The 23,504-nt window shown below is 38.8% G+C and overlaps 1 protein-coding gene across 5 annotated transcripts in view; it reads right to left on the bottom strand.

The window, feature by feature from the left end:
* Nucleotides 1-23,504, bottom strand: part of LOC111862878 (TRPL translocation defect protein 14) — a 92,448-nt gene that overhangs the window by 32,241 nt on the left and 36,703 nt on the right. For all 5 annotated transcript variants that reach the window (XR_004512845.1, XR_004512846.1, XR_004512844.1 and 2 more), the window contains exons 5-11: nt 20,836-20,964; nt 19,618-19,754; nt 15,780-15,920; nt 10,981-11,176; nt 7,105-7,312; nt 5,912-6,093; nt 4,906-4,961 (exon numbers count right to left, since the gene is read on the bottom strand). Coding sequence is in view for 1 of the 5 variants with exons in the window: in XM_023848650.2 (XP_023704418.2) it covers nt 4,906-4,961; nt 5,912-6,093; nt 7,105-7,312; nt 10,981-11,176; nt 15,780-15,920; nt 19,618-19,754; nt 20,836-20,964 (1,049 nt within the window). In the remaining 4 variants the exon portion in view is untranslated. The remainder of the gene's footprint in view (nt 1-4,905; nt 4,962-5,911; nt 6,094-7,104; nt 7,313-10,980; nt 11,177-15,779; nt 15,921-19,617; nt 19,755-20,835; nt 20,965-23,504) is intronic.

Raw genomic sequence — 23,504 nt, 5'->3', positions numbered from 1 at the left:
CAGGGTGTGTCATTACCAGATGCTGATGCACATCATTACATCACAATGAGAACGTTACTAGATTCCATTCTCAACATACAATGGGAACCAAACAGACTTTCTTCCCCACAAGGCTGCCTACTCAATGTATCAAATACCCTTAAAGATGTTTTAGACAAAACATAAATCCAATCAGCATGAGCTGAACCCATGTTATGTAGATTTCATGTATTTAACACAAATGTACAATGCTGACACTAGGTCAGTTCATAACTGTAATAATTATTGGTCAAAATATGCTTTAAACTGTTAAGTACACTGTTGTCATGCAAGAGTATATGATTACATTCGAGTTACAAAATATATGAACTTTTAATTTTGTTAGACATGATGATAATCCCAATTTCATTGAACTGACCATATATGTAACATATCAACGAAATTCCTATTTGTTACAATGAAAACTCCAAGAAGTTCAATTTCATAAAGCATGCAGATCATATACCAGGGCATCATACAATGAGCTTAATGGGCCATGCAAAGCACAGCTTTTCCACTATGTGCAATCATTACATCATTTTCCACTCTGACAGTCAGCAACAGCAGTCAGAGGAAGTAGATACTTTCTCAGTGCATTTGCTTGCATGACTAGTGCTAGATTTCCACTGTGAAGAACATGGAGAAGTTTACATTACAGTATCAAATGTTTTTGCATGAGTTTTATGTAAAGTGTAACTCTACTAGGAAGAGTCATATGAAATGTTCGAGCTCCTTGCAGAAACACTCTTTAGAATCTTATAAATAAAGTAAAAATAACTGTTAACAGACAGTAAACCAAAACATCAATGTCAAGCCTTAAGAGAAGAAAAGTTGGACAAAATTGGAGCTCTGCTTGACCTCTTGTCTTGCAAGTATTTTTCAAGTGCCACACACAAGAAGTGGAAGCAACAAAACAAATCATGACAGCTGCTGCAAAATTATTTAGACTATGGCTTTACAAAACCACATCTGTGCACTCTTTGCAGCCACAATCCAGTAACCAGACTTAATTTCTGTAACTGCTGCTTTCAATCAGTTCCTGACAGTGAACTACATCCCTAGTTGAAAGATTTGGTTTTATTTTAATGGACATGTGACTACACAAAATAACACACACTGGAGGACAAAATACCCACATTCTACACAGAAAATTCCATTCCATAAAGTAAAAATTCATGTCTATTGTGCCTTACGTGCAAGGAGGATAACTGGCCTTGTGTTTTATGCAAAAACAAATAATTATTAGAGATGTATTAAGGAGACAGTGCAGCTGTATTTCAAGCAACTGAGAGAAGAAAAAGAGGTTCTGCTAATGTACACACAGCCAAACATTCCACGCAGACCTTGAACAGAGTGCTTGAAGAAAGCATAATAAATCATATCAATCTCCCAGCACCGATAGTGTGATTTCTTCATGTGTGGACAATTGAAAGATAAAGTATATTGAACCAATCCATGTCTGGGATAGGAACTCAGAAAAAAAAACCCTCAAGTGTTTCAAATATCCAGAGAACAACTACCCCGACAGGAAGAATCTGTTTAGAGGATTCAGAGAATATATCAAAGTCACTGAAGCTACAGCACCTTCACCATGACCACAGCTGTTTCAGCAGAAAATACAGCCACTAACAGCATTTGCATACAGCAGAAAGGCTGTCTCCCTGCATGTGACTGTCATGATGATGTGGGCATGACAGGATATATATATTTCAAGTAACTATGGCTCATGCTGTACTATGATGAAACTGTTATGATGCATTTTTCAATATACACTACACAGATTAAACAAACACTCAGTTTTCTGCTGAAGTGGCAAATAAATGCAGTCTGTTATAGGACACTGTCTTTGGAAATTTTCATTTATTTGGATAAGAATGGCCAACATCTGAAGAAAATTCATCCATAACCATATCAGATCAGTGCCACATGACTTTATAACCCCATTAAACTCAGATCAATTTTATATTAACAATACTACACCTGTTTGTTAAATAGACTGATTAATTAAGAAACTGCCAAAATAATGAAAACAAGGTAACAAAATTACAAAACATGTTTGTAAGAATGTAAGATTTGAGGTTTTCACAGCGGTGACTATGAAGAAAGCTGTCTTGTGGGATGTGGCGCCATGTAGAAATTGTGTTACCCAACATTTCGGAGGAACGTATCGCCTCCATCTTCAGGGTAGAAGACAAGAAGAAATCCACGAGCGAACAAGCAGAGCAGGTGCAACAGACTGAGTCCAGTCAAGTAAACACAGCTGTATAAGAGAAGGGGAGAAGGAGTGTGGCTACATGGGGAAACAGCAGAGAGGGGGAGGGGAAGGGTCTGGTGGAATGGCGAGCAGGTAGTGGGCCAGAGCTGGTATAGAGTATGTGTTAGGGGGAGAGAAGGGAAGGTTAAATGGAGGGCATTAATCCTGTAGCTCAGGGGGCTGCGATCAACCTCTCTCTCACACACAACAGGAAGTCAAGTATGAAACTACAGAAGAAAGCGGTTAAACGTGGTTCTCAACAGAAACTGTGGAAATGAACATACAGACTTATACAACCCAGAATTTCTGGGAATACATTATGCAAAAATGTTGATTTTGGGGACAGATATGCTTTTCTTTTCTCTGAAGTTTTTTGGTTAACTTTTGTTTTTGGCTTATATTTTATTCAATTATTAAATGGGTCCATAAATTTTACCTAGCAAATCTTATCAAGGTAGCTACAAAAAAGTTCCATTGTAATTCATAGAAACCTTAGTCTAAGAAAGAAACAAACAAAACATATATTTTCTGTGACAGAATAATCCATTGCTAGACAATGGCTTGTTAAAACATGTTTCCAGGACAAGTTGGAAGAGTCCATTGGAGAGCAATGCTCGGTAAACACTGCCTAAAAATAGTGGCACTATATACAAAATTACCCATTTTGCTATTTCATAGCATATTTCATGCATATTTCATAGATAACACATTCATATAGAGCAGTAGTTAAACCCTTGGAAGTGGTGATCTACGTTCGGTTTTCTGACAGTTATAAAAGGGAGTTCATTCGTGAATTCAAGGGTAGTAGATAGTGGTGAGAGATTCTTCACAGACATTGTCAAACAGATGCCAATCAGAAGGAGTTCAATTTGTGAGGTGTTATTGATGAGTGCAATTGTAAAGAAGTGCCAATGAACCCAATCATCAAATCCAGAACCCATTATTATTAGTCACACCAACCCCAAATATGACATTTTGGTGTCAGAATTGGTTGGATCTGATCGATTGCAGCAAATTGTTGGCTTTAAGATTGTATCATGTAGTTACAGTGACAACAAAAATGGACAACATGGAGCTCCTAAAAGCCATTAAAGAAATGATGGATGCCAGTCTAACACAAATAAAAGAAGACATAAAAGCAAAAATATATACAGGGCTACTATAAATGATTCATTCGTTTTTAAAACGCTATATTTTCCAAAGTATTATACGTACAAATATGATTGATATATAAAAAGAACCATAAACTCACCGAGTTTGTATTGTGTGCACCAGTTGGCAGCACAAGTTCAGTGCCTTTACAAAATGGTGACAAAGCAAGAAGAGAGTTTTTGTTTGTTTGAATATGCGCATTCAAAAGAGAGTACGGAAAAGAACCGCCACGTAAACAAAGCATTTTGCGGTGGTATCGGCAATGTTCGTCTCTACCTAAACAATGAATTTTGGCATCGCTGGATTGGGCATGTTGGTGAGGATGACACAGCTCTGTTCACTTGGCCCCCCAGATCACCTGATCTAATGCCTTGTGACTTCTTCCTTTGGGGGTACATTAAGGATCGTGTTCACGTACTCCCACTGCCAAGAACACTAGTAGAGCTGAGGGAATGCATTGATGCTGCAGTGATGACCACTGACAGGATGATGCTACAAAATGTGTGGAACGAGCTCGACTACCGCCTGGACGCGTGTCGTGTGACCCAAGGGGCACACATAGAACATTTGTAGAGTGCGAAGAAAACTTGGCGAGTTTACGGTCATTTTTATATATCAATTATATGCTTTGGAAAATACAGCGTTTCAAAAACGAATGAATCATTTATAGTAGCCCTGTATAATCGGTACAACAAAAATAAAAATAAATTTCAAGAACCAAACAACAGAATTTCCCAATAACAATAACTTAAAAACATAACATAAACTCATGAAGGTCTCACACTGTTTCATAAATTATACAGTATCCTTTAAATTCCATGTGACTTAAATGTGTCAATTCAGAAAGATGGGAGAAGACGCATGCGCACATTCAACACCAAACTGTCCGATCTTTTCTTATGAAATGTTATATTTTCTGTTAATTTATTCTTTTATGGGCAATGATATCCTGTTGTAGACTGCAGTACACACAAGAAACACTACAAACTGACATTGAAATCTTAGTTATAAATAAACTCTAAACAAGTACCAGATTGCTTCTAACTGTACAATTGGTAACTGTGAAATCACCCTAATAAATAAGATACTGGAACATCCTGGGGAAGTGGAAGAACACAGGAAATGAACGCAAAAATACTGTTGAGTACTATTCACACAGCATGTTATCAAGCTGAATTATGATCATATAACTTCTAGGACAAAGACTGAGGTAAAGTGTCATTTATAAAATGTAAGAGAATCTCTAACGACAGCATTCTAAATGCTTATACCCAGCTCTCTAATCTGAACTCATACTTTGCAATACAAAAAAAAAATAACCCTTATATTCATGCCTTGGTTTCCCAGATATAAGAAGCACACGAGTACTAAATAAATTAAAGAACACTGAACCCACATATTTCACATTTCATCCCAGACAAAGAATCCATATCTTCCATACTCTCATCCCTAGTCAAAGTCATTTAAATCCCATTACTCACGAGTCCTCCTTTGATTCCGTTAGCTTTAACAGCACCAGGCACCTCTTCATCAGGACCTGCAATGAAATCCTAGTACTTTAACTCCTGCAGCATGTAGTACCATACATATGGAACAATGAGCAGCAGAATCTCAAAGCAGTGGGTCCACTTAGCATTTTCAGAGATAAACCATTTATTTACTGTGGAATGACCAATAATTTTGCAGAATAAAATAACAACAAAAATTGGAGGTACAATGAAGGGACAAATATAACATCCTTCCAAAGTCTTCACAATTCTGTATACAATAATAAAAAACAGTTCTTAAAGTCTTCAGAAATCTCTTCAACTGTCACAATCTTGTTATTTGTAGTATCTTCAACTGGTTCAAAACCACATCCACTATGAATTTGCAGAATAAAACAAAGTCATTATGAGCACAGTCAGAATATAGTCAGCTATTCAACTGAAATAATGCACAATGAGGTCAGATTAATTTCCTGGTCAGGCACAATGTACTTGCAAACTCTCTTGCTGAAATACCAGTAACCTGATCAAAGGTGTGCTCCTTTCCAGTAAAAATGCATGTTCCTGACTTAATGTTTTTACTGCGGATTACAATTCTGTACAATTTTCCCAACCTTAATACATAATTGCTTTAAAAGTTTACAGTCATCTTTATAACATGTCAAGCCACCACAGAACAAAACAGACTGTAAGCATTATCTCTTACAATTTTGCCCATGCTGAGCCACATGAAGGCTTTACACGGATGTATAACTTCCTGCGGTGCCACATACCTCTCCCCCCCACCCCACCACCACCATCATCAAAAAAATACAGCCCAAACAAAATCTTACACAAACGATATACTTAAGAATATGCTTTTCACAGCGTGTCTCCTAATAATACGGATATTCCAGTTAGCCTTGAAACTTTGTTGTCCTAGCAATGAAATCCCTTTCCTCAAAAGAAAACACGTGAAGATTTTACAGTAAATAAAAAGTGAAACTGTAGTATTGGTTACCTTGTAATGCATGACAGAATTTCTTGGTAGTAGTCCATTCTTCACGCAATGAAAGATTGAACATGGAGTATAATGGATTGCCAGTCACTTCTTCCACAATAGTAAGGAACTGCGGCAAACTTTTCTGAACACTGCTGTCTTCTGAACTGGTATATGTTTCCAGCAGAATCAACCCTTTACACCTAGAAAATCAACCATTTTCCTAAGTGGATTATAAAGGAGTTCTACACAAGCATTCACAAAGGTAACTACAACCCACATTTTCATTATATGCTGATACTTTTGTAAAAACTCAAACAATCAACAATGAAAATTAATATGTGCAAAAGAATAAATTATATGCATAACCCTTCCTGCATCATGTAAAACACAATTCTTCTCCAGAGATTTTCCTCGACTTCTTGTTTCAGATGCATTATGCGACCACCTTCTCACTTCCCTGATGTACATGATATATATAGTTTGCCATTCAGTTTTACTTTCCTCTTACGTTAATTCCTGCAAATGATATTAGATGGCAGGAGTTGTTCTTTTACAATGCTCGACTGATATAACTGAAAAATGTAACAAAATTTGAAGCTGACAAAAGAAAAAAAAAAGAGGTTTAGGTAATTTGGTAACATGGGAAGCATTAATACAGATGCTTTTAAAGCAAAATCACAAAAGGCCTTAGATAGTACAGTCAAATTCAGGGACCAAGACCAGAGCTCCTAAGTAAGAAACAGGAGTGCTAATCACCTGTCCACATTGTCTGGTATACTCTTCATCATAATAACCTGTTCAAAAAGTTTACCATTTACAGTTCAGTTCATTCTGGACAGAAGAAGGGTGAAGAATGCAGCAAAGTAATATTTTCTGACATCTGAGATTCTCACAGAGGTGACCAGAAACAGGATGCCATGCAGTCGGGTGGAAATGCACCGACATTTCAGAGGTATGCACTGCCTCCACCTTCTGGGGCAGAAAGTAATCCACACAAGAAACTAGCAAGCACCGACAAGAGTCCCTTACCTCTTTCACCCTGATGATGGGGGCAGTACCATCTTCCAAAAAGTTTGAAAACTTGTACTGGACTACAAGGCATCACATCCCAAAAAACAACACTTCCATAGCAACTGTTTGCAAAGCAACCTGTCTACAAGAAAATTACAATGGTTATTTAACTTGACAATTAAAAGGCTGATAATACATACCTAGGATGACAAGGTTCTCTGTAAATGTCCAGTTGAAAGTATTGATTTTTAACAAGAAAGCATCGCCTCTTCTTGAAGATTGTGAAATGAGAATCATCCTTCTGAGCAAGCATGTTCAAGTAGTCTCGATGTGTGAGTTGAGTTCTCACTTCCACCACTTGATTGCGGATCTTTGGCTTACGAATAGTGTGAATATAGCTCCAATGACCTGAATAAACCGATCAAATATGTCAGCCATTCTCCGCATGTGGAACCAAAGAATTGTACAGATGTGTTTACCCTTTTGGCAGAATGGTGGAGTTCAACCCAACATGAAAGAAAATTTCAAATGAAGTTTGCAAATACAGAAGTTGATTCTGTTCCCAGATAAATTTGTAATCCAGAACTGCAATCCAAAACAGTGATTTTCAAAACATACTGCAACTTCGAAAAGATATTAATTTACATTACAGTGACCCTTTTCAAGAAGGAATTAAAACTATCCAAAATATATGGCCACAAAAATAATGTATTTAATTCTTGACCAAAACGTTTCCCACATAGGTACATATCCACAACTTTGAACATTTAATATATTTTTGTGAGATTATGTTATAAGAACAAATGATGAGACAAAGCAGATTTCTTACAAATCAACACTCTGCAAGTGAGCAGCAGAAGTCAGAAGAACCAGTGGGAACTTTCAGACAAAGGCCTGTGTAGTGCCGTTTCTACTATTATTCTTTCTTCTGCCCAACAGAGGCTGGTCTCTCTGTCCTAACTTATACAAGCAGTGAATGTGTGTGATGAATCCTCAAGCGACTACACTCCACACTCACAGATGACATAAACATACACACCCTCACAAAAAGTGGAACATACAAGGAGTGCCGCACTACATCTACACTTCATTATATAACTTTAAAAGTTTTAATAACATTTTAACAAAATAATTGGTAATAAAAACGTTTTACACATACAGCCCTCACAATCTAATTGAAATTTGGCACAGTTCAGATATTTGGGAACAACGATAACAGATCAAAACCTGATTCAGGAGGAAATTAAGAGGTGACTGAACTTGGGTAATGCTTGCTACCATTCAGTCCAGAACCTTTTGGCTTCTCGTCTGTTGTCAAAAACATAAAAATTAGAATATACAAAACTATCATTTTGCCTCTGGTTCTGCATGGGTGTGAAACTTTGTCTCTGACATTAAGGGAGGAACATAGACTGAGGGTGAAAACAGGGTGTTGAGGAGAATATTTGGACCAAAGAGAGATGAAGTGACAGGGGCTGGAGAAAACTGCATAATGAGGAGCTTCATAACTTGTACTGTTCTCCAAGTATAATTAGAATGATCAAGTCAAGGAGGATGAGGTGGGCAGGTCATGTAGCACGAATGGGGGAGACGAGTAATGCGTATAGGATATTGGTGGGAAAGCCAGAAGGAAAGAGACCACAGGGAAGACCAAGACGTATGTGGGTGGACAATATTAGAATGGATCTTAGAGAGAGAGGATGGGATGGTATGGATTGGATAGATCTGGCTCAGGATAGGGACCAGTGGAGGGCTCTTGTGAACACGGTGATGAACCTTCAAGTTCCATAAAATGCTGAAAAATTCTTGAGTAGCTGCAGAATTGGTGGCTCCTCCAGAAGGGCATGAGTAAGTAAGTAAGTATAACAATTTCCTTAGGTCATATATACTTGATGATGGCCCATGTTGCAAAAACATGATTTCATAAGAAAACATGGACCTGGAGGTGTTTCTGCCAGGAACCATGAAACTGTATCAAAAACTGTGTTATGCATGTATATAACATGAGCCCTTTATATCTGTATTCTGTTCTTTTCCCCAAAGAGTCCACATTTCAAATTATAGGGACTCATATGAGCCGTGCTAGAGCAATGGCTCCTTCCGTGACGTAATGGCCATATCTCCCATGCTACCCTTCACCCGAGGTCCTAGAACTTACCCCCTCCTCTTCTTCCCAAATACCACGTGATTTTCCCACCCTTTCTACCCCTGTGTCTCGGAAAGAAGTATGTTTGGGAGCAGAGGGTTAGTCTGATAAGTGGATCCACTTGGGTAAGCATGTCTGCAGACCAGCCAGGGATGTAAGATTTGAGGCTTTTACGGCGGTGACTATGAAGAAAGCAGTCTTCTGGGATTTGGCACCTGTATATATGGTGTTAACCGACGTTTCGGAGGAACGTATCGCCTCCATCTTCAGGGTAGAAGAAAAAATATAAGAAATCTGCAAGCAAAGAGACCGTGAGAACCGGTAAAAGCAGACTGGTGTTGGAAATATACACAGCTATGTGAGAGCAGAGAAGGAAGGGGGGAAGGGCAAGTATACAAGTGAAAACAGTAGTGTGGGAAGGGGGGAAAGGAGCTGGGACAAGCATGGTTTTTGTNGGGATATGACGCCAGATCCAGAAGGCCACACAGGCCACGACCAACCAACATAACAACCCCCCTCCCTTCAGCTTATGGATTAGTGCCCAGCCTTTAACCTTGCCTTTCTCTCCCCCAACACAAAAACCATGCTTGTCCCAGCTCCTTTCTCCCCCCCCTCCCACACTACTGTTTTCACTTGTATACTTGCCCTTCCCCCTTCCTTCTCTGCTCTCACATAGCTGTGTATATTTCCAACACCAGTCTGCTTTTACCAGTTCTCACGGTCTCTTTGCTTGCAGATTTCTTATATTTTTTCTTCTACCCTGAAGATGGAGGCGATACGTTCCTCCGAAACGTCGGTTAACACCACATATACAGGTGCCAAATCCCAGAAGACTGCTTTCTTCACAGCCATGGATATTTTCTAAATTTCAGTTCAGAGGGGTGTTGTTTCAAGATTGTTTCGGCATACTCTGGGTCTGGCTGCAGACGTTGGGGTTTACAGTCGCCAGCTATCGAGGGGATGGTGTGGCGGCGACACAAGAGTTAGTTTTTTATATAAATATATTATTTTCTTGAGGCCACCTGTGACTGAGGTTTGCTTAGCCTGTATTATATAGACATGTAATTTCTTGATGCTGCCTGTGGCTGACCAGTTCAATTTAGTCATTCTATGTATTTGTCTTGATGCCGCATGTGGCTAGGAAGGAAGTGACTTGTATTCAAATGCCACTGGGCCAGTGAAACTGGGCAGGTTGTTGAGTTGATGCCGCGAGGTGCGGATTAATGTAGGGTGGAGAAACTCAGCCAGGTTTCTTCTATTTATATATGTATTTTTTGTGTATTTTTGTCATTACTTATTTTTGTGTTTATTAAACATTGTTATTGTTATTTTTGCGTCTGTCATTGACTTCAATAATGATTCTCCGCCGCGAGCTTGGTTTCCACGACGATCTTGGGGAGCATTGTACACACGACACGAGGGCCAGTGATGACGAACTGCTCCCGACTTCACCGACGCTTGGTGGTTGTAGGGTGAAGACGGGAGTAGTATCGGTTCACATAAACTTCATAAAATCATCACTGCTTATTCCATTAGTTTCCTACACAGGGCAAAATTAATTCTGTAAATGTTTTGAAGCCTACCATTTTTAGATTTAGTCCAAGGAAAGAAGTTTATATTACTGCAGTCCTTTAACAAACTTCCTAAGGGGGTTTAAAGTGTTGTATGCAGATATAATATTTTTGGAAAATATGCTTCATTTTCTAACGAAGAAACTCCTTTCAGTATTGCTGAGGACATATCAACACACAAGTGCCATACCTTGACACTTTACACTCTGCACTGAGGAAATGAAGGCAGAATGTGCCCTAACCTTTCCATGGGAATGTAATTTAAGAGAACTCAGGGCATGTTGCAATAGCAGTGATGACCTTAATGGTAACAGCAACAACAGTTCTAACAAATTTGTTTATATAATACTTCCACTCACCCTTCTGACCTCGTTTCCTCAACCTTGCTTGCATTGTTGGAGTGTTGGTCTGTAAGTAATTATGCACCACCTCAAAGTCTTGGAATGGTGGGAAGACTGAATCACTAGGCAAGGGTCCTTGTACCAGGAACTTGAGTTTCCTTGAATTGGTCAGTAAGCGGTCACCAGTGTCGATACCAAGTTTCAAACACACACTCTGAAAATAACATGACCATTCTGTACAAGGCTAGCATGTAACTTACTGAAGTATGTGTTCCACCAACAACTGGCAAAAGCAAGCATTTGAAGGTGACAAACCTCAATGGTGGAAAGAAATTGCAATGATGATGAAGGTAATTATAATTATGATAACAGGAAAAGTAAACAGCCGTAAAGCAGTCTTATTATGTCAATCTGTAACTTTTGAGCAATTTTCCTACTCCATTGAATATTCTCATTGTTCTATCTCACTAGAGCACAATTTACATGTTCATTACATTACACAGGATTTCCTGGATCTAAAGTTAGTGAAAATGACTGCAGAATGTGGAATGAGTGAAACAAATACAAAAATATATGTACAGCACAAGTGAAACTGTCACAGAAGAAAACACAAGAAAATATAGTGGTTACACATGAGACTATTCAAAAATACATCCACATACATACATCAATACTGACAAATTAAGTTGTTTACGCAGCCTTTAAATGGATGAGGCATTTTTAGACAATAAGTATTCATCAACTGAGTAGAATGAGTGTGTTTAAGTTCATTTTTAGTGTTGTTCTAAATTGTGCTTTTCATTCAGATGGCCGATTATTGAAAATTTTTATACCAGCATATTATGCACTTTTCTCAAAGCATGAGAGGTTAGCAACTGGTTTATGGAAAGCGTGCTTGTGTCTTGTGTAAACACTGTGTACATCTGCATTGGTCTGAAAATGTTCATTGTTTGTAATGAAATTCATTAATGAAAATATCTATTCACATGGAAAAGTAATGATCTGTAGTCTCTTAAATATATCTCCACAAGAATTACAGGATTTGACACCCATCATGAATCTAACAATTTTCTTTTGCAAGGTAAATACCTTCTTGCTGTCAGATGAAATACCCAAGAAAATTATTCCATACTTCATTAAAGAGTGAAGCAAAATAAATTGATCAGAGAGTGTCAACATCGTACTTCTTTTGGCTTATTTTGGACTTCATCCATCGTCTGGTATGTAAAAGACAAAAGACGATGACATTTCGGAGACTGGATCGGTCTCCGACTTCAGGTGGGTGGGGAAGGATAAACCTACTCAGTTGGGCCCATTAGAAAGAGCTAGTCTCAATCACTGGACCCTCCAAAGACATACAGTATACACCATCGTCAAAATCCTTTCAAGTCTACCAGTGTCAATGTTGCTGATGTGCAACACAGATCTAACTACATAACATGCTCCACTTAGCTTTGAAACCAACTGACTGATATGGTTTTTCCGTTTTAAATGATAATCAATTTGCGAACCAAGGAATTCTGTGCTTACTGCCTCTTCTATATATATAGCATTATAGCCAATGTTTAATGGTTACTGTGGTGAGATTTTTCTTGTAAATTTTATTACATTTGTTTCATCTAGATTCTGGGATAGCTTGTTTGCAGAAAACCATTTACTCATTTGAGGGAGAACTTCGTGTGATAGTATGAAGAAATCACCTAAATTGTTACTAGAAATTATGACACCATTGTCATCAGCATATATTATGGGTACTGATGAGATGTTTAGTGTAGGAGGGAAATCATTTATACAGATTAGGAAAAGCACAGGCCCTAAAACTGACCCCTGGGGAACTACAATTCACTATGGTTACATTACATGAAAACATTTCATCCAAAGCTACGAGTAGGTGCCTTGTTGTTACAATAACATGAACTATTAAATGATTTGCAAATTTTCACTCAACAGAAAGTTTCATAGAAATACTCAGCACAATTCATCATAAATACTTTCATATATTTAACAAAAAGAGTTGATACTGATGCTTTCAATTCCAAAGGGCTGCTAGATCCAGATGACTGCATTACTTCTAAACAACAAAGTTTCATAATGGTATCAGACACATAATTTATATTTATTATCAACAACAAAGATAAATATCTTTTAAGATCTACCATCAGAATCCCATGCACCTAGTTTCAAAGAGCCACTTTAACCTTTCATAAGGAATGATATAAAATTATCTATTTATAAGGGGCAGTCAAATGAAAACAGGTCACCACACATAACTCACACGGCGCAGAAGTTGGTAACACTGGATTTTGCTTAGGGTACGAACATCTGGTGGAGGCGCAGGAAAGCACAGTGACATGCCCTTGCACACGAGTCATTTGTTTATTGTGCTGGAAGTAAGGTTAGCACTACGTGTGGTTGTCCAACATCAGTAATGGAGGCGCATAAAGAAGAACAGCAAAGTGAAGTGCACTTTTTGACTGCTGAAGTAGTAGGAGGACAAGAAATTCATCATCGCATGTCTGTTGTTTACGGCAAACACAGCATGTCATGTTCGCATGTGCTGGCATAGCATAAGAGATTCCGAGAGAGACGTGTGACACTGCAAGATGATGCCCACCCAGAACAGGCTCACTGTGGCATCACTCCTGATGGCATTGCTGCGTTCGATGGTCATATCCGGGCAAACCAACGGATCACTGTGGAAGAAATTAGTCTTTTGATGGGAATAAGTCATGGTTCTGTACACGCCATTGTGATAAAACACCTGCTGTACCACAAAATCTGCTCGCAGTGGGTTCCACATCAACTCACAGAGGAACAGAAGACTCAGAAAATGGCTTCATCACTGGGTTATTTGCAACAATACCTTGAGGAAGAGTATGCTTTTCTGTCCTGTGCTGCCACTGGGGATGAAACTTGGTGCCACCATTTTGAACCCAAGAGCCAATGGCAGAGCCAACAGTGGAAACACGTGAATTATCCCCCACCGAAGAAATCCAAAGCCTTATACACAAGTTCTGGTAAAGTGATGATGACATTCTTCTTTAATTGCAGGGGCCTTCTGCTTGTCGAATTTCTCGAGCATGGGGCCACAATCAGTGCACAGCGCTATGAAGACACTTTGCAGAAACTGAGACGTGCCATAAAGTCAAAACGCCCTGGAATGCTATCGAACGGCATTATCCTTCTTCATGATAATGCGCGCCCCCACACTGCCTACTATATGAGGAATACACTACAGAGATTTGGTTGGGAAGTGCTTCAACATCCCCCCTACAGCCCAGATCTCTCCCGTGTGATTCTCCCATTTTTGGAGACCTGAAGAGAGACATTCGTGGACATCAGTTTGCATTGGACAAAGACATGTGTGGCTGGGTAAAGATGTAATTCTGTAGACAGCCCACAAGCTTTTTCAAGGATGGGATTGACCGTCTTATCTCCCAGTGGGATAAATGTATTAACAGTTTTGGAGATTACTTTTGAGATAAAAAATGTTCTTTAATATGTTTTGGCTTCTGACCCATTTTCATTTGACTGCCCCTCATATATTTGTAATAAAATGTTATGATCAACAGTGCAAATTACACACAGTTAAGCTCATTTAATTTCCTTCAAATCAAACAGTCCAAACTGTCATGAGCATACATGGCTGCCAGTGACTGGTACTCTACATAACCTACCAACAGCCACCTCTGCAACTTTTCTTTGATCCCAAGATTCTGAATGTTAGGCATCATGTGGCATCACTCCCTCCTTCATGTTACTTGTCCTGAGAAGCCTATGCGTGTGCCACCATTTTGCATTTCCTCCATTCTAAGGGGGCCTCCCTGTTACACTTATGATCAACTTGGTGAATGGCACCACAACACCACACTGGCCCCAACACTTGTCCTTCCACTTTCAACACTGTGTGACCTTCACTACATGCAGAAACAAATCCACAATGCCATCAGCTAGTTGATCTGTATTTAAACTGGCACATTCTGCCCACCATGACCCTCAAGGGCACACCTCAGTGTGTTTCTGCCACAAATGGTCTCCAGCCATCCTAATAAGTACCTCCCTCGGGGGTTGGCACAGCATTCTCACCCTGGGCTCTCCAGCTTCGTGGGTGGCCTTGGCACTTCATTCCATTAGGCTATCCACTGCCTCCAGAGGACTTTCCAGTCTCGTCACAACTCTCCCACACCCAGCTGGTACCATACCACCGCTCCCCTTCCCGTGAAAGGAAGAACATGGTCATGCCATGGGGCACCATAACAGGTTTCTTCCTCTCCCAGTCTTGGAACACAGGGCACCAAATCTATGAACACACTGTGGACACGAATTATAATGGATGACTCCAGAATGTTCATGTACTCCCATAAACACCTGGAGGATACATCCACTGTCCATCCTGGCAGATTCAATGCCTTGTCCACATCAGTGTTTAGATTCTCAGGAGACCAGTAAATACAGCACTGGTGAATTTGAAGTTGACTCCATGTCTATGATCTGTGAATCTTCATTCAACTTCCAAACTCATGCCATCATGTGTTACGTACTGTCTCATAGGCAACACCTACCTGACAACATTCAATCATTTCTTTATGCGATAACATCATCTGTCACACACAAGCAACACTAAATATCTTTCTTCCATAAATTATTTAATGAATATTATTTTAAGTTTCTAACTACTTCCTGAAAGCTTATAAGTACATCAAGACATACTACATTCAACTGTGTAGTTAAATTCTAGACCTAAATGAGTTGAGTGACAAATCTGTTTGGGCACTTTTACATTACTACTCATACAATTAATGTAATATACCACTCACAGAAATCATCCTGCAGATTTTTGTTTCAAAATCTGTTGAATTGTCAACCAAATCAAAGTATGGATGCCCCACCCATGCAGCTGCAGCATTGTAGTCCAGTTCTCGTGCTAGTTCCATTCCTTCACTGCGGCAAGCATGGTCCTGAAACACTATTTCTAGAGAAGAAAGCTGCAAGGCACACCAAAAACATGTCCCAGTAAAACATTCATCAGAAGGTTATGACTTAGGTTCTGGTCATCCTGCGCAATGCGATCACTAAGCCAATCTGGTTTACTTACTCCCTCATGGAGCCGAGCCCTTCTTGAGGAGGTGCCAATTCTACAGCTACTCAAGAATTTCCCAGCATTTTATGGAACCCGAAGGTTCATTGCCGTGTTCACTGGTCCATATCCTGAGAAAGTTCAATCAAATCCATACCATCCCAACCTATCTCTCTGAGATCCACCCACCTATGTCTTGGTCTTCCCAGTGGTCTCCTTCCTTCTGGCTTTCCAACCAATATCCTATACGTGTTCCTCTTCTCCCCCATTCATGACACATGCCCTGCCCACCTCATCCTCCTTGACTTGATCATTCTAATTATACTTGGAGAAGAGTACAAGTTATGAAGCTCCTCATTATGCAGTTTTCTCCAACCTCCTGTCACTTCATCTCTCTTTGGTCCATATATTCTCATCAACACCCTGTTCTCAAACTCCCTCAGTCTATGTTCCTCCTTAATGTCAGAGACCAAGTTTCACACCCATACAGAACCAGAGGCAAAATGATAGATTTGTATATTCTAATTTTTATGTTTTTGGACAGCAGACAAGAAGACAAAAGGTTCTGGACTCAATGGTAGCAAGCATTACCTGAGTTCAGTCTCCTCTTAATTTCCTCCTGAATCAGGTTTTCATTTGTTATTGTCGTTCCCAAATATCTGAACTGTGCAACATTTTCAAAACATCTGTTTTCTATCGTTATGTCATGATATTTGCTCTGCATTTTGGTGACGAGAGAGCAACATATGCATAGTTTTCTCTGTGTTTACTTCTAGAACAACCTCCTTACTTGTGTCAATTAAAACTGTTTTTTTTTCTTTATGGTAACTTATATCATCACCCAGTAGATTCACATCATCAGCATGGACCAACAGCTGATGTATCCCGTTTAATTTCAGTCACACCTGGTTTCCCTGGACCTCCCTAATGGTATATTCTAAAGCAAAGTTGAAAAGGAGTGGCGATAAGGCATCTCCTTGTTTTAGACCATTCTGGATAAAAAATTTATCAGACAAATGTTTACCTATATGGACTTTACTACATGTTTTGTTTAAACACATTTTAATTGGCCTAACTAGTTTCATGGGTACCCCAAACTCTATCAGAATACTGTACAATACTTCCCGCCTAACTGAATCATAGCCATTCTGATATAATGCAGAATATAACAGTACATCTGATAAAGCTTTGGCAAGTATGATCTTCCAGGATGTGACACAGTGAACTGTGGTAGAAGTTCACTGACACTTTGCAGGAAAGGTACTGTCCCATCTTCAGGGTTAGAGACTAAGCATAACTTGCTGCTTGCTGGGCTTACTCATTAACTATGAAGATGGAAGCAGTACATTCCTCCAAATTCCCAGTGAAATTCTATCATATTTCTTTGCATCATATCCCAGAAGACGATAATTCTTCACAGTTGTTACCATTAAAATCTCAAATGTAACATGATACAGCTTTCTTCACTATGACAACAGAGTATATACACATATGTAAACAATACCAAGGAAACATGCAGGAAATGGAAAGCTTAGTTCATAATTAAATGATTCCTGTGTTAATAATGATCAAACAGTTTATGTAACAAAGAGCCAGTTCATATAACAATACTGCTGAGATAAAAGCTATGCACTTTGCTCACAGAAGCATTTTAACTAGCCAGCATAATTTTTAATTATTTTGCTCATAATCTGGTCTCATGGAACAATTTAATCCACACCCTACAATTCGGTTTTTAATAACCAGAAAATCCTGCTCTGATCTTTTGCATGATGATGCACATCTTACAATACATCTGATGCTTCCATCTCAGGACTGTCCTTCACTTAAGTCTTATTCACACTTAAAAAAAAAACATTTCCCTTGAGTGTTTCTTCACAGAAGATGTTCCAGAAAACTCTTGTTGGAGATTGCCATCAATACTGCACAACTCTATTTATCACAACTATGCTTTTCTTTATTTTATTTATGACTAACAATGGGTATGCCTAGACCACTGGTAAGCCATCAAGTGGCACCTCCACTGGCATTACCACAAACGTGTTGCAACTGATGCTGCAAGGTTATTACACTATTTTATTATAAAGGTATTTGCTTAACATAGCTGCCAGTAACAGAATGGTACAATGAATAGTTAATAATGAATTAGAGAGGCTGTGAAAGGATGCAGTTATAGTGTAAACTGAGGGCCTTGCATTTGCGTCGGGGGACTCAAGACCACAGGATAGCCAATGTCTGGGCAAAGATCTGAACCAGGCACCTCCTGAATGTAAGTGAGATGATGCGTTGAATGTATTAACTGTGTCAAAATTCAGATACATTGATAATACTTATTATACTGTAATATATGAATTCATATAAAGTGCAATTCAATAGTTTGAAAATGTTTGTTAATGTGTACCGCCTGATGATGGCTTTATAAGCCGAAACACGTAGCACACTGTTATACTATTAAGACTAATAAACTCATTATACACAGTCAACGTGAATGAGATTTTGATAGTAGTTGTGCTGAGACAGAAAACAGCAATGAAGTTTAAGTGAGAAGCGTTTTTTCTATTGTTGGTGGGGTGGGACTAAGTCCCTTGTACTGCAGCCACTTCTGCCCTATTGCACCAGCCCCATAGGCTAGGTGAAGGTGATTGTCGAGTAATTTGGTGGAATGAAGATTGGCAGGGGAAACCGAAGTACTCAGAGAAAACCTGCCCCAGTGCCACTTTGTCCACCACAAATCCCACTTGACCAGACCCAGGATAAAACCCGGGCCACCGCAGTGGGAAGCCAGCGACTAACCACTTGAGCTATGGCGCGGCCATGAGAAGTGTTACACTTGAGCCAACTTGCTCAGTACAATTATGAATCACTGTTCTAAAGCATTAGTTTACAAATACCGTCCCTCTGTTCATGTACTTCAATGTGTTTGATTTCCTGTTTGCCCACAATTTTACTGCTAGAAACAGAACCACATTCAGGATGCCTCCCCCCACACACACACACACACACACACACACACACACACACACACATAAGCAACAACCAACAGAAGACGAGCATACAATGTATTATCTTTTTATGGTTTATTTCATGACATCTTTATGAGCTCAAAAGACATACTGTCAAATGACAGGGTGATTAGTGAATAAAGATGCCCCCCCCCACGAAGTTCGTACACAAAGGCACAACACATATGTACAAGAACATGCAGACAAAAATGGTACACACTACCATATAAAGTTCATTATCATGTTCACAGGAGCCCTACACTGGAATCTACTCTCAGTCAGCTGAACCCAGTCAACACTCTTATCACTCTATCTATTTAGGATCCATTTTAATATTATACTTCCACCCATGCCTAGATTTACTGAGTGGTCTCTTACCTTCTGGTCTCCAACTAACATATTTCTGGCATTTATAATTACCCTATTCAAGACATATATCATACCCATCACCCACTCCAGATCAATAATTATGAAGTTTCTAATTATGTACGAGAATTATTTGTCTGATGTATGATCTAATCAAGTAATTATGGAGCACTGTCTCATATAATCCATATTCCTATCCATAATACATACCTCTGTAGTATAGAAATCTTCAGCTCCATTTGCAGCAGACACCATGTGAATGATTTGGTTGTAGCGATTGTCCCTCAGTTCCACTGAATTCCAGCCATTAGCACCCATCATCCGTTCCCATTTTTCACAGGAAATAACTGAAAAAATCATTCAACTGCCCTTCAAAAATTCTACATATGTAGAGATTCTCACAAAGATGAAGAAATGATTTAATCAAGCTGAACACAACAATCGCCAAAGACATCAGGCATCTCGTTTCCTTAAAATCATCATGCGTTTAAATGCTGATGACAGTAATTTTTAAAATATGTTGATAATGATATGGTGAATGACAACCCATTTAAAGCCCAGCAGTTAATACATGTAACACCTGCTTTAACATACTAAGGTCTACGTTCTTCCTTCACAGTGTATTTGTCTGCTTTATATGGTTCTTAAAGTAAACAAATATTTTCTTCCGAAACAGCACTAAGCAGTTGGGCTTTGTACTGGATATGTAATGCGTTTCCTGTGAGGTATGAAATGGATATGCCGGTCACGGTAGCCGAGCGGTCTAAGGCATGCACTGTCTTCGCTCGCTCGGAAGCCGGAATCGTGGGTTCGAATCCTATTCAGGGCATGGATGTTTGTGTGCGTTTTTCTGTGTTTGTCTACAGGTAGAGGCCTTGCGACGAGCTGATCACTCGCCCAAGGAGTCCTACCGTATGTGTAAGATCTAGAAAACCGAAGTGAACGGAGCTCATGGAGGTAGGCCTAGGCCCACTGGGGCTGTAGTGCCAAGAAAAAAATGAAATGGATGTATGTCATTTTAAATAAATTCACCATGTAGACCTATGCTATATGTGTGATACATACACTTCACATCATACGATACAAACCCATCCTCTCATCAAAGATGATTCATAAGGACTATGACTGCAAGGGTTCAGTTGTCAATAAAAAGTCTCTGATCATGTTCCTCAAGGGACTTGGGGCCAAGACAAACTGACTGGCAGTAAACCGCCAGTCGTAAAGTAACTCTGACCCTCACTCAGTCTTTAAAGGGTTAACAGATCATTTCTGCAGTACGGTCTCAAGGTTTTGTAAATATGTGGATATATGTGCACACACACACAAACATTTGCCCATTAATGCAAAAAATCTGGAATTATGTAACTATTACTCATTAATTGCATATACATACATCACACCTATTATCTGACAATGAAAAATACATACATGCAGATGCATCCATCGTTCCTCTATCACAGATGATAAGACAGTCTCGCGTGCATGATTCTCCAAGAGCAAAAAACGTGTTTTCAATCTGCAGCATCGTTTTCAGCAGATTTTCTTGAAACTTGTAGGCTGAGGAAGAGAGAAGTATCTTAAGATTCACATCCATAATTACTGGAAATTTTTCTGTGCATCACAGAACCAACACTAGCAGTTTTCCACACACTCCACCCTTAGCTCAAACCAGGATATGCCATTAAGTCATGAAAAGGAAACATCTGCTCCAATCAATACGTAGAACTGCCGTTGGAAGCCTTCAGTCTTACTGTGGGTCTTGGAATTTATTTTCAGTTGTTTACCATCCACCATGCTACAATATAAAAACTCAAAATTAAATCCATCTCAAATTCATCACTGCACTATGTTTCGGCTTACTCTGCCATTATTAGGGGCACTGAAAGTCAGGGAAACTGCTGTGCCTTCCATGCTACTAAGATCGGTATATTCGTATTTACAATATTTTAAAATCAAGTCAGTGCAGTTCCTCCTTTCATGGCACACTAAATGTCTTTTTGGTATGCCTTTTGCTTATCAGGTGTGAATGTTAAAAGGATTTACTTTTAAACTTTGATACTGTTGCATGGTGGATAGTAAACAACAGAAAATAAATTCTAATACAAACTGCTACAGGAAGTGAAGATACAACATTGTTGTGTGCCACTTCTACTGATTCAATTTAGTAAGAAATACAAATTTATAAAAGATACTCAGCATTATCATGGGACAAAGACATAGATAATATTTCAGATGCTGTATTTAACTTCATATTTAGGTAGGAGGAAAGAGTATCTATGCTGCTTGCTTGGTGCACTCTTCGACCCTGAAGATGGAAGCTCTAAATACCTCAAAAGAACTGGTGCACTTCTACTTGACTCTATGGTGGAACATAAAGGAGACAGTAATCTTCTAAAGGTTTGTGTCCATGGTACATTGATACAAGTATTATGTCTTTTGGCATTATCCATCATCCTGTCTATTTTCTAAAACAATAAACAGGACAGTTTTTTAGAAAATAGACAGGACGATGGGTAATGTCCAACTTGTGACAGTAATCGTCTTGAAATTAAACCTGCTGTATGAGGTTCATTTGATAAAGTTTATCCTTTATGCTACTTCTACATGGAAATGGTAAGAGAGTAAGCTTCAGAAGATGGAAAGAAAGTCTCAGAAATACACATACATTTTGTTATACACACAATAGACAAGGCCCATAGAAAACATTTCAAAGATGATACTAGACCATTATCATTATCAGATATTCAATATTAGCTAATGAACTACTGTACATACAGACTGTCAAAATTGATGATCATTTCCTTTAGATTCACATACAGGATTTTCATGACAGGACTTCTTAACTTTTTGGCTTTCCTTTTTTTTCATTTTCTAGGATAATTCATCCTGATATTCTTACGCTTGCTTAAAGTAATGCTGGAAGTTCAGTTTCACAGCATTCATTGTGAAGATGACATCCTACACTAGAGAACAGAGGGTGTTCATTGTGAAAACATTTTTAACTGTGAAAGTATTCGTCACTCCAAAGAAATTTCTGATATCATTTTTGTGTTCATGACACTTCTTCAATGGACTGTAATTTGATACAATACTGTATTACTTCGAATACAAGGCACTCTCAAATTTAAGATGCATCCAGTTTTTGAATGTAGGTTCTAGGGACAAAATTAGAAAGGTGCGCATTCCTTGAATTTCAGACGCCCCTCAATTCTTCAACAGAAATATGTAAAATATATCTTATATTTGAAGTCATATGGTAATTTTAAGAAACTGGTTCTGTGTTAGATGATCTCAAAGGTGTTGGTGGATGTACATGAACACTAAAAATTTATTAACTGTGTCGAAGAAGTGGTTCAAGGAAGTCCTAGGGAGGCAATTCCTTGTCTCTCTCAACAGCTTGGCATTATTATCACAACAATACTAAAAACTGTCAGACACAATTTAAATGATTCCCTACAAGATACAGAATTTTCCAGCATTGAGTGACCATGAGAAGGATCATCAGACAGATCTTTGAAAACCATCTACTGCGTTCACTGTAGCAAATCCTGGTTTTCTGAACATGTGATTTAGAGATAAGGGCCAATTTTATTTCAGTGGAATTTTCAACAGACAGAAATACTGAAGTGGGAAACAGAATATCCAAACCTCCGTGAAGACGCTCCAATTCATCCAGAAAGTGTACAATTTGAAGATCTGCTGTTAGTCTTGTTCCTAGAGGATAACGTGAATTCTGAACACCATAGGACAATTCTAGAAAATTATTTTGAATTGTTTCATTTTGGTCCGTTCCACTATCAATCACAAAGTTAATAGAAAGTCCGTCAAGTGTAACAATTTGTAGGTCCCTCTTTATTATTATTTCTGCCTTACATGTTTCGGTTTGACACAACCATCATCAGAGGCACTTGCTATAATTATGGAAACACTGTCGCTTTTTTGATGTTCACAATTATGTTTGTTGTGTGGACGCTGCTACGATATATCGACGTGTAAAAGCACAAAACATGCTACGATAGTTGAGTACACTTCTCACTTTTCATCCGAACCTACTTTTAAGTTAAAACGCTAAAATGTTAAAATATTTTGCAGTATTC

This window comes from Cryptotermes secundus, unplaced genomic scaffold (genome assembly GCF_002891405.2).
Source record: "Cryptotermes secundus unplaced genomic scaffold, Csec_1.0 scaffold528, whole genome shotgun sequence".
NCBI lineage: Eukaryota > Metazoa > Arthropoda > Insecta > Blattodea > Kalotermitidae > Cryptotermes > Cryptotermes secundus.
The sequence above is the reverse complement of the archived record's forward strand: the minus strand, read 5'-3'. Positions and strand labels throughout refer to the sequence as shown.